Source organism: Spermophilus citellus (genome assembly GCF_964194105.1).
Source record: "Spermophilus citellus genome assembly, chromosome: 3".
Taxonomy (NCBI): Eukaryota; Metazoa; Chordata; class Mammalia; order Rodentia; family Sciuridae; genus Spermophilus; species Spermophilus citellus.
This window is the reverse complement of record NC_138184.1, coordinates 87026382-87038909: the sequence shown is the minus strand read 5'-3', so window position 1 is coordinate 87038909 and position 12528 is coordinate 87026382. Positions and strand designations below refer to the sequence as shown.

The following is a 12528-nucleotide window of genomic DNA, read 5'->3' as shown; positions in this document are numbered from 1 at the left end:
AAAATATTAAAAAAAGAAAGCCCAGGATCAGATGGCTTTATTGCTGAATTTTACCAAACTTTTAAAGAAAAACTAAAACGAATTCTTTTCAAACTATTACAAAGTACTAAAAGAGAAATAACTTCGTTATTCTATAATGTCAGCATCACTGATACCAAAACCAAATAAGGCACAACAAAAAATAAAGCTAGAGACCAAAAATCCCTGATGCACACAGACACTAAAATTCTCAACAAGATAGTAGTAGATAAAATCCAACTAACTGTACCTAAAACTATTATACACTATGATCAATTGGGATGTATCTCAGGGGTGCAAGGAAGCTCAACATACACAAAATACTACTCATAATGACATCACATTAACAGAATGAAGGATAAAAACCATGTGACACACATGACCACATGAAGGATAAAGACCATCTGAACAGATGCAGAAAAAGCACTCTCCATAATAAACCCTAAAAAATTACTTATAGAAGAAATGTACCACCACGATCCACAACATTGTGTTTCTACTGGAAGAGCCAATAACAATGCCTCTATCAGATATGTAAAGTATAAGATACTGTGCTATGTTACAGATTTATCTTGGCCTCAGGGAAAAGACACTAGGGCTATAGATACGGGTGTTTGACTGGGCTCCTTAGATTTATAGAACTAATTTTTTTTCTTGTTTTGCTACTCATATATTACAGGAAAGGGGGCTGGGGATGTGGCTCAAGCAGTAGCATGCTTGCCTGGCATGCGTGCGGCCCGGGTTCGATCCTCAGCACCACATACAAACAAAGATGTTGTGTCCGCCGAAAACTAAAAAATAAATAAAAATATTCTCTCTCTCTCTCTCTTTCTTAAAAAAAAAAAGTTTCTTGAGTTCTATATATATTCTGGATATTAATCTCCAGTCAGAAGAGTAGCTAGCAAAGATTCTCCTATTTAGTAGGCTCTCTCTTCATGCACCTGTTTCCTTTGCTGTGCAGAAGCTTTATTTGAAGCCATCCCACTTATTTTTTATTTTATTTCTTGAGTTTTAGGGGGTCTTGTTAAGGAAGCTGGTGTAGGATATGGTTACCTGACATTCTTCACAATCCATTAATGTAAAATAATTCCAGTTCCTGAGTATCCTAGTAATTGTAATTTCAAAGAATGGTGGAGGAGCTAGTAGCAAAAGTAACAGTAGACCCTAATGGATCCAGGCCCCTATTATAGACTCTCTTCTGTGAGCATAATAATGGTGTCTGGGTATCCACATCACATTGAGCCTCTTGCTTTAGTTGGTGGAATTTGTGCTGTGTCCATCCATATACTCCAAAGTGGAGCAGACCCTGGGATGCTGCTGTTAGAGCCTAAAGGAGAGACAGGGGTGATGGAATCTGCTCTTCAGGTTTGTAGAGATCCAGGAAAAAGCCCCACAACCCTTGTTTACGAAGCATGGTTACATTTCCTCTATCTCAAACATCAAGATCTGGTATCTATTTTTTCTATTTTTCTAGCTCTTTCTAAACTAATTCTTTACATCTTAACATAATTGACTAAAAGTTGGTCATATTTCTTAGTATATACATAAGGACAATGAAGTGGCTTCAATGCCCCTTCTTACTGATCCATTTTTTTTGAGAAAACTGCCTTATCAGCATAATTAGATAGTTCAAAAAAAGTCTTTCTTCAATCTGATAAATGAGGAGAAGCATTCTATTACTACCCTACCCACCACATTCACTAAGAAAGGTTAATTAATCTCATACAATTCAATTTGGATTAGAGAGAATCATGACTACCAGTGGTAAGAATGTGCCCTAATAGACCACTATTTTTTTTGTCTACTCACTTCTTAAAAACACATCAATATTGGGCTGGGGATGTGGCTCAAGTGGTAGCGCGCTCGCCTGGCATGCGTGCGGCCCGGGTTCGATCCTCAGCACCACATACCAACAAAGATGTTGTGTCTGCCGAGAACTAAAAAATAAATATTAAAAATTCTCTCTCTCTCTCTCTCACTCTCTCTCCTCTCTCACTCTCTCTTTAAAAAAAAAAAAACACATCAATAAAATGAAATTGACCAGAGATACGTATGCTGTGGAGTGCATACCAGCACTTTTACCAAAGCATCTACCCTCCTCTGTGGAAATTTTCACATTCTTCATAAATGAGCATAAATAATACATGTTCTCTTTTCCTTCACAGAGGGAAATTGTGCTTACTGAGTAATGTCAGTGTAAGAGAGTAGAATAAGAGGGTGTAGGAAGAGAAATTCTGGATTTTGAAGGTGTTACCTGGAGAACATACAGGGCCATGTGTAGCTCAGTGTCCTGGGGCTTAGTCAGCTTTGTGATTATCAGCACCACAGCTATGAATACAGAACACATACATTCTGTCATTAGACCTCATTGCCTGAAGCACAGAGTTCCTCAGTATACACGTCTGAGCATTATTAGAATGGAAGATATGGGCTTATTGAAGATCAATACTTTTAACCAGTTATGCAAACCAAAGGCCTCTGACTTCTAATCTTTATTAATTAAACTTTACAGATGATTTGTGTGATAATAGTGGAGAGGTACTACAGGAAGATAATAATTTTTTCTGTACTGGAGATTGAATTCAGGAGCATTTTACCACTGAGCTATGCCCTAGCCATTATTTCATTTCATTTCATTTCATTTCACTAGTACCAGGGGTACCCAGTCCTTTTTTATTTTTTTTGTTTTGAGACAGGATTTCACTACTGAGGGCCTTGCTAAGTTATTGAGGCTGGCCTGGAACTCATGATCCTCCTGCCTCATTCTCCCAAACCCCCGGGATTAGAGGTATAAGCCACCATGCCCAGTCTTTTTATCTTTTATTTTGAGACAAGGTCTTGCTAAATTGCAAAAATGACCTTGAACTTGGATCCTCCTGCTTCAGCTTCTCAAAGAGCTGGAATTACAAGTGTCTGCCATCGTGCCCAGAAAAAGATAATAAATTATACTACTTAGAGTATCAGAATTTACCAAGGCCTTTCATAAACATTATCCAATGTGATCCTCACTATCAACTTAAAGCAAATGTTAATAGATGAATCCTGTCATATCAGGTAATTTGCCCTCTCACATCAGCTTGCACCTCACGCCTAATTACCTTAATTTCTAATATATAAAAAGGAAAAAAGTTGGGGGGGGTCAGAGAAAACTGGAAATATGGGTAAAGCCAACATAAATCTTATAAGCTGGACAGGAATCTACAGTCAGTCATCTGCCTTGGTGAGATCACTCTGCTTGATCCCAATATATTGTTGAATCCAATATTGTTACCCTCTTCACTCTCCATCTCTTCCTATTAAGATACCCACCTGGGCCCCAGCAGCATAAGAAGGCCGCTGGGTAGAAGTGCACTCGCTGTTCCACAATGTGAATCACTATTCGCTGTTTGTTCCCCAGAAAGCCAGGTGATTTCACAAACTTCTTACACAAGTTTTGGGCTTGGATGAATAAGACCTAAACATGAGTGTAGCAGTGAGCAGTTTGCCCTAAAGCTTAGTAAAAGTTCGTATCATTTTAGAAGGATCCTTCTCTAAGTATCTTGCAACAGGTTTTACCTGCTGAGACCAGGCTTTTTCTGAGAGAAAATTATCTGGAAAATTACTCAGTCTTCTCACCAAGATAAATCATAATATACTCAATAAGTTTAAAGCAAGCCCTAAGCCAGATGCTATGGCAAATGTCTATAATCTCAGTTGCTTGGGAGGCTGAGACAGGAGGACCACAAGTTTAAAGGCAGCAAAGTGAGGTGCTAGGCAACTCAGTGAGACTGTCTCTAAATAAAATACAAAATAGGGCTGGGGATGTGGCTCAGTGGTTGAATGCCCCTGAGTTCAATTCCAGTACCGAAAACAAGAATAAACAAACAAAAAACCGTCCCAAACTTGAATCTTTGCCTTAACAACCCAAATCAATTCTCTAATAACTCAATTTCTTAATCAAATGCAGCCAGAGTCTTCTTTCCTTACAAACAGAAGAATCAAAAGGAGGCCTGAACTTAAATGAGAATATTTATGTCTAATTATCTGTTCATTTAAAAATAATCTAGAATGCTAATTCTGAATGTCCATTGAAGCCTGAGCTACTCTAACCAGCAATAAAGAATTTTCAGAATTCCAAGCCTTTGGGGCGGGGGACCATCTTTATTGTCAATCCATTCCAAATGTAAGCCATCTAATCCATTTTAATATAAACTAATTGACCTTTACAAATTTACTGATCTGGGCTGAGCTATCTCCATAACTAATTTTTAAAGGTCAAAGGAAATTCCCCATAATTATATCTGCCTCACAGGTGATACTGCTTCTGTACCAAGCAGTTATGCATACACAACTTACTATCACTTGGCTGATCATTTTAATTCTACATCATTCTGGTGATATCAAATAAGTACATGATAACTGCATAAACCACTTAGCATTTAAACCCCAGTTAGACATATAAGTGTGAACTTATGGTGGCTAAAAAAAAATAAGAACACTCTTTCATTATTTGGAAAATTATATCAAAGCAATGTCCTATGTTCTAGAATGTCATTCTGGTATAAAGGATATACTTGAATCATGAGTTTTCTGGTTGCTCCTCCATGGGGATCAACAAAACATATATTAGTTCTAGAGTAAACATAATTTTCATGAAGTGAATTCTTTTACTTTTTGTTTTGAAACTGGGTCTCACTAAATTGTTGAGGCTGGCCTAGAACTCATAATCCTCTTGCCTCTGCTCCCAAACAAGCTCTTTTTCCACACTCATCATCTGATTTTAGGATACCCAAAAAACTGAGGTGGTGTAATTACATTGTTATAAGATCTCTTGAACATTTTCTTGGTACTAGGACCATAGGAAGTAACTCTCTGGCCTATCTTCCCCAGGCCCTAGGAATATTGGCCTGTCCCCGCTAGTCCCCCCTTTTCACAAAGGTAGGGAGAGTAGTACCATACCATAATAGTTAGAAGGCTGAGCAAAAAGCTAGCCAAGAAAATGGTGATACTATAAAAATAAAGTATGTTACAGACAGATGTACTGGCAGAAGGCAGGAGTTCAGCCATGACTGATGGTGGTGAGAACATCAGGATACACCTAGGAAAAAAAAATCAATGGACAGGAGTACTACTATAGATGTCAGACATGAGATATTCACTCAGTGCAACAAAAGTTAATGAATATGTAACTGCACTTATCATTGTGCTCTTTTTTTAAAAAAAATTATTTTTTAATTGTAATTGGACACATACCATTTATTTATTTATTTATTTTTTATGTGGTGCTGAGGATCAAACCCAGGGCCTCCCAAGTGCTAGGTGAGCGCTCTACTGTTGAGCCACAACCCCAGCCCCCTTATCATTGTGCTCTTATCCATAAGATTTTATTCCTTCCCACAGATAAATTATCTTGTATTCACTTTGTGTTATACTTTTACTTGTGTATTTTTAGTCTTGACTATACCTTGTTTCACAGTCCTTTTCCAATAGCCCTTTTCCACACTGGACAGAAGGTATGTAAAAAATCTTTTCTCTAGGTTTATTATAAAAAAGAATACATGTAATCCACAATGAAAATGATAGATTTGGTCACTTCTTACCTGTTGTTCTGACTGAAGTTGTGGAAACATTCACTGGCGTTGCCCAGACAGAACACAGGTGTCATCAATAGTAGAGGTATCAGGCTGGGAGGAAAAAAGTTATCATACCAATATCCAGCAGTTTCATGTCTTTCCCCTTTTTCAGAATATCCTCCCACCCCCAACTTTACCACCTCACTGATATCCACAAATATATACACACTTAATTTTTCAAGAAAATACCTTGAATACCTTAAGTATCCTTACTTTTCAGTTCCTGGGAAAGTACAGCAGGAAAAGGATTTCATACTTAGGTTAATGAACCCTAACAGAGTATCCAGAGAATCTCTGGTATTATATGGTCAGATAAAATTCTAAGTGGGTTAAAAATGAAAGGAAAATCTATCAAGGAGCTTTGTGTGCAGCCTGTTTCACTTTTCATGGTGGCCAGGAATAACTTCATTCTCATTAGCCCCTTCCTGAGTGCTTTCCCAAACTATACCATTAAATAGGCAGCTATTTATCCAGCCAAATATAGCAGACTCCCTGTAAGAGATAAAGATTTAGGAGCAAATGTTACAAAGGCTAAAATTAACCCTGATGTGACTGCCACTTTAGGTGAGATCCAGACCCTTTCTGGACTTTATAATTCTAATAGTCTCACCAATGTTTTTAAAGTGGATAAGATCTTGAAGACCTTCTTTAACAACTTATAAGAAAAGGAATGTAGAGATCCAAAACTCAAAGAAATTTGTACAAGATCACATTGAATTGATGGTAGAACTGGGGCTAAAACCCAACTCTGTAATAGAAAACTGATTTTCCAGTCTATGTGGGAAAACAGAACCAATGATCACATATTTATTGCTTCCTACTCAGTAAGAGTCTGTGATGACTTAGGAGTGACAATGGAAATACAGGACACCAACTATTTCTTCGTACTTGGGCACTTGAATAATGATAATATATTCCTTAATAAGACGGAAAGAAAAAATCTTACCTTGAAAAAATGAAGGTGATTTGACCAACTCGGCAAGTAGAATCTGTCACCTGTGAAAAGAACACATGTAAAATTGTCTTATGACATTGCAAATCACATTACAATAAATACCAGATCATCATATACCACTCAATAGAATAAAAAGGATTCTAAGAGCCAATTTACTCTGTCAAGCAACATTTGCTATAGAATTCATGAAACAGATAATTCCTTAGCATTGTAAATGATAGAATTTCATCTGTATTATTATATTTTTAAAAAATATAACAATAAGCTGGGCACAGTGGTGCACACCTATAGTCCCAGTGCCTTGAAAGGCTGAGGCAGGAGGATCACAAGTTCAAAGCCAGCTTTAGCAACTTAGCGAGACCCTGTCTCAAAATAAACAATGGGCTGTGGATGTGGCTCAGTGGTTGTAAGCCCATGGGTTCAATCCCTAGTACCAAAAAAATAAATAAATAAAATTTAAAAAGTCAAAAGAAAGGCTGCAGGAAGTAGCTTACGATTTGAGTACTCAGACAAATTTTCTTAGGAAGAAAGGCAAATATGAGATCACACAGTAACCCTCCATCATTTAATAATAGTTCCATCTTTTTCTATTTTAGACTCAGAAATGTGTGGGTGTTTTCAGAGCATTATGGGTTCAATGAAGCTCTATGTATAAGATGACCAGCAGCAAGTGTTAATATAACAGTGGAGAATTGTTAAGCTCTTTGGATATGAGACTTAGATTCTAAAAGACAGAACACTTAAAAACTCTATTTGTGCTGGGCATGTAACACAGTGGTAGTGTCTATGCTTAGCATACACAAGGCCAGCACTACAAAACAAACAAAAACTCAGATACTATAAAACATCTAAAAGATGAATCCATCTAAAAGAGGAATCATTTCTACCTAATAGGACTTTAGGATGAAAGATTTTGAATACAACACCTTAAATAGTTAACAAAATAGAAAGCCTTTTTCTTTCTATTTTAAGGTATAAACATATCCTATTGTGGAATAGTCATTAACAATAAATAAGCATTAAGTGAGCAATTAATCATAATTAGAGAATGGTCACTGATCATCCTTGAGAAGTTTGGATCAGGAATAGCAACGATTTTAAGTAGGACAGTTATTGTTGACTTGAGGGAAATATGTAAAATCAGTTTGTAGTGACTTCTTCTACCAGCTTCCCTTCTCCTCTTTTTACTCTGTCAGGTGGCTACATGCTCTTTAATTATTACTCTTACCTGGTAATGAATATCTGATAAAAAGCTTACTGCTAGTAGTTTATGGCAGAAATCTTGCTAGGGTATTTTTAAAAAGAATTAAAAGGTTAAAAAAAAAAGATCTTGGCAGTTCTTAGTATACAGCTATAATGGCAGAATAATAAGCACTGGGGTTAGTACTTTAGACTAGAGTTTGACTCCTTGAAACTAATGACATTGCTTGGTTTATAAAGAGTAGTATGTGCCTCTGTGTGCATAGAAAGCACAACATCCTATATGAGAGCTAATCTTACATCTCTCCAATTTTTCCTTCAAAAATTAATTTCTTCCTCTCAGAAACATTCCCCCATGCTGTCTCCATCCTTGGCTTCTGGTCTCAGAGCATCTTCTTCAGGAAATTACTTTGTGATTAAATAACTGCTCACAAATTCCAATCAGTCCCTTGGCTTTTGAGTGAATTAGTAAATTAATGAATGAAAATAAAAATGTAAAATATTAATCCTTGGGGCTGGGGCTGTGGCTCAGTGATAGAACACTTGCCTAGCATGTGTGAGGCACTGGGTTTGATTCCCAGAACCACATATAAGTAAGTAAATAAAGGTCAATCAACAATTAAAAAAAATATTAATCCTGTAAGGCTGTTGAACTTTGTATGCATTCACCTACCTAAAGAGAAGAAAATGAATTGTTTCTTTGTAGTACCTTTTAGTTCTAGAATTCTAGAATTATGCAGACAGATATGTAAAAGGATAAATAGCCATGGGTCCTTACTAACTTGTAAGGAGCAAGGAAACCATATAAATTAAAGATACAGAAGAGTAATTATAAGTGTTAAATGTCCAGAGGTAAACATAAGAAAAAGGTCCCAGAATATTGTCCTGGGCTATATAGCAGCAACTAGATGCATGTAGCTAGTTAAAATAAAATGAAGATTATATAAAATTTAAAATTCAGTTCCTCACTCTCACTAGTCACATTTCAAGTGCTCAGTGGCCACATACGGCTAGTAATGACTGAACTGGACAGTGAATAAAATATTTTGATTATTACAAAAAGTTTTATTGAACAGCTCTTTTATTTACTGTAGTATCTTGTTCAGGATGCTGTTTAAGGAACCTCTTTATGTTAATTTTTCAATGATTTCCTCGTATCCTTTCGCTTTATAGCAACGAGAATGGAGAGAGGGAGAATGAGGGAGGAAGAAAGAGAGGAAGAGAGGGAGGGGTTTTAAAAACATTCTCTACCCTGTCCTTCTTCAACAGTGAGTATCTTGAACAAGGCTAGAAAAAAGAAAGATAAATATCTCTTCTTAAGAAGTGAGTCAGCTCTCTTTCTGCTTCCAATTTGCCATGTCCTGAGCTGCTTCCCTCTGCTATGCCCTTTAGACATGATATTCTACCTCACTTTGGGGCCCAGAGGTATGGAGTAGGAGGACCATGGACTGAATTGCTGAAACTGCTGTGGTCAAGAAAAATTGGAAAGTCACTGCTACAGGTTACCAGAACGTCATCTCACCAAAATGTTCCCGAGTGCTAGAACAAGGTAATATCTTTCTCATGATGCAAAATAATTCTTTGGAAATTGAATTATATATCTATTTGGAAAAATGTAGTTAATAAAAAAAAGAGTTTCTTCTCAAAAATAAATTTCTTGAAGTCAGATGAAGATTTCATAGAACCTTAGCACTACTTCATTTTATGATGAAAAATTGAGGCTCAATAAAAGCAGAGGTCATATAGGAGGTAAGCGGCTAGAACACAACCTAAAAGATAAATCTCCTAATTTATCTCAAATACCCTTTCATAAGATTCTATATGCAAACAAATATGTATATACATATATAGCCAGGGGTCTTTCCCATTTATTATTTTAAAAAATATTTATTGAATTTCATCATGTACCTAACAGGATATCACTTTCATTTGTTCTAGAAGTGATTGTAGGCTCTGGGAAAAGATGTTAGAAGGCTTTCCAGATACTTTTACTCTATTTTTTTTTTAGAGAGAGTGAGAGAGGAGAGAGAGAGAGAGAGAGAGAGAGAGAGAGAGAGAGAGAGAATTTTTTAATATTTATTTTTTAGTTCTCGGCGGACACATCTTTGTTGGTATGTGGTGCTGAGGATCGAACCCGGGCCGCACGCATGCCAGGTGAGCGCGCTACCGCTTGAGCCACATCCCCAGCCCTACTTTTACTCTATAATGCTCTTTTTTTTAAAAAAAAACTTGTTAGTTGTTCATGGACCTTTATTTATTTTTATGTGGTGCTGACAATTGAACCCAATGCTTCACACATGCAAGGCAAGCACTCTACCACCCCAGATTTCTATCATGTTCTTAATGAAAATTTCCCTTCAAAAAAAAAGTAGCAGAACAAATACCACAGATATAAGATTAAAATATTTAGTAGGATACATATAGTAAGATTAAAATACATAAGACTTTAAAAGAAATAAAAATTGAGCCACACGTAGTGACATATGTCTGTAATTGTATGGGCACAGGAAACTGAGACAGGAGGATCGAAAGTTCAAGGCCAGCCTCAGCAACTTGGCAGGGCCCTAAGCAATTTAGTGAGACACTATCTCAAAATAAAGAGGGACGGGGGTGCTGAGGATGTGGCTCAGTGGTAAATTGCCCCGGTTTAAATCCCTAGTACCCTTGCCCCAAGAAGAAATGATAACATCATAAAAATGTCATCTGCAGGATCGCTTAGTGATATTGAAAGAATCAGAAATAAAAAACTCAATTTTTACAATACAAGGAAATATCATTAAGCAATAAAAAGGAATGAATTATTTATACATGCACTATGTTAAGTGAAAGAAACCACAGAAACACAAGAGACCACATACGGTATTATTGAATTTATATGAAAGGTCCAGAAAAGGCACGTCTAGAGAAACAGAAAGTAGATTAGTGATTACCTAGAGCAGAGAGTGACAAAGGGATTCATGGTTATGGGCATGAAAGATTTAATTGGGATAAAGAAAATATTCTGAAATTGATTTAAAACATCACTTAATTGTGTATTTAAAATCAATGAATTATGCGATATGTAAAATATGCACACACATGAAGAGAATCCAGATGCACTGACTTAGCATTCTCTTCTCATCACTGTAATGCTGGAGAGTGCCCCAAACTCTGTGAATTAAAGAAGGAAAGACGACTGTGTTCTGGATTCATCTTGTGTTCGGACTACCACACATTTAATTTCTCAGCACTTCAACAAGTCAATATAATCACCCACACATACTGAAGAAATACAGCACTGCAGAACACTTACCCTCTCTAATGCCTGTAATCCCAAATCTCATGTTAATAGACAGCACTTCCTTGACTCTTCTCCAGGACCTTTTTTCCCCCTTTTCTTAAGCAGTGCTGGGGGTAGAACCCAAGGCCTTTCATATTCTAGGCAAGAGCTCTACCACTGAGTTACACCCAGTCTTCCAAGACCATTTTCTTTACTCTGGTAACAATGATGGATGGCATGAAGACAAGGATTTCCCATACTTAATCAAACAAGGCAGGAAAGGCAGTACTGTAAATAACATTTCTCATAATAAAACTTTTTGAGTATATGTATAAGGAATTGGAGAAGAAGTAATGTCAATAAAATGGACAATTGTGTGGAAACAAGTTTTACATTTATTAATCTCCACGAATTCAATTAGCTAGTGCTTAGTGTAATACTGTTTATCAGAGAAATATGAGTTTATTTTAGCATAGTATTCTTAAATATAAGCTCTGACTCTGAATAAACTTACCAGTAGAGATGTGTTCTGTCCACTCTGGTTGTGTCTCATCCTTAGTTCTGTGCACAAATACCAGATGTAATTGACAGTGTAGAGAAATGAGGAAATGTAGAGTATCTAGGTTAAAAATTAAAACAATCCATCATAACTGTCCCTCTCTTCCTTAAATTTATTTCATTCTTTTCCAATATGAGAATCCTACCTGAAGGCTTATGAGTAACATACCATCTAGTATCCATATCATGTAAATCAATCACACCCAGGAATTCTACCCAGGCCTACTTAAAACATGCCCAACTTCTTTATTTTTCCTTTTGATTGTTCAGAAGAACCATAGGATTATCAACCTCTCTCCTCATCTAACTGTTCCACTTTCCTTTTTTTTTTTTTCAGTATTAAATACTGAAACTAGGGGCCTTGTGCATGATAGGCAAACACTCTGCCAATGAGTCACATTCCCAGCCCTATTTTGTATTTTATTTAGAGACAGGGTCTCACTGAGTTGTGTAGTGCCTTGCCTTTGCTGAGGTTGGCTTTGAACTCAGGATTCTCCTGTCTCAGCCTCCCAAGCTGCTGGGATTACAGGTGTGCACCACTGTGCCCATCTCCATTACATTTTTAATTGAAAAAGCAATAAGGATTTCCATTTTTAATAGTTGTAGCTATAAAAGTCCATTTTTTCATTATTATAACAACATTTCTAAGGTGGGCTACTTTTGAAGAAAAGAGATTTATTCTGGCTCATAGTTCTGGAGGTAAAGGGTCTAGGGATCACATTTGGCAATGATCCTCTTGGTGGCAGAATTCTGGGATGGCTTAGAGCAACACAGCAAGAGATAGGGAACACACATGTCTGCATCTGTGTCACTCTTTACTTATAAAGCCAAACCATTTCTTAAAGGCCTCATCTCTAAATATCATACTCAAAGCCATGTGCAGTGACACATGCCTGTAATCCCAGAAACATGGGAAGCTGAGGCTT

The 12528-nt window shown here is 36.8% G+C and overlaps 1 protein-coding gene across 10 annotated transcripts in view; it reads right to left on the bottom strand.

The window, feature by feature from the left end:
• Nucleotides 1-12528, bottom strand: part of TMEM116 (transmembrane protein 116) — an 87114-nt gene that overhangs the window by 45093 nt on the left and 29493 nt on the right. For 8 of the 10 annotated variants that reach the window (XM_081283420.1, XM_081283418.1, XM_081283424.1 and 5 more), the window contains 7 exons: nucleotides 11559-11663; nucleotides 6577-6626; nucleotides 5598-5681; nucleotides 4957-5095; nucleotides 3328-3472; nucleotides 2273-2346; nucleotides 855-1345 (listed from right to left, as the gene is read on the bottom strand). In XM_081283420.1, coding sequence (XP_081139546.1) covers nucleotides 1139-1345; nucleotides 2273-2346; nucleotides 3328-3472; nucleotides 4957-5095; nucleotides 5598-5681; nucleotides 6577-6626; nucleotides 11559-11663 — 804 coding nt within the window. In that variant the 3' untranslated portion in view covers nucleotides 855-1138. Of the gene's footprint in view, nucleotides 1-854; nucleotides 1346-2272; nucleotides 2347-3327; nucleotides 3473-4956; nucleotides 5096-5597; nucleotides 5682-6576; nucleotides 6627-11558; nucleotides 11664-12528 lie in introns of those variants that run through there. The other 2 variants (XM_081283423.1, XM_081283425.1) reach the window with 2 other exon arrangements.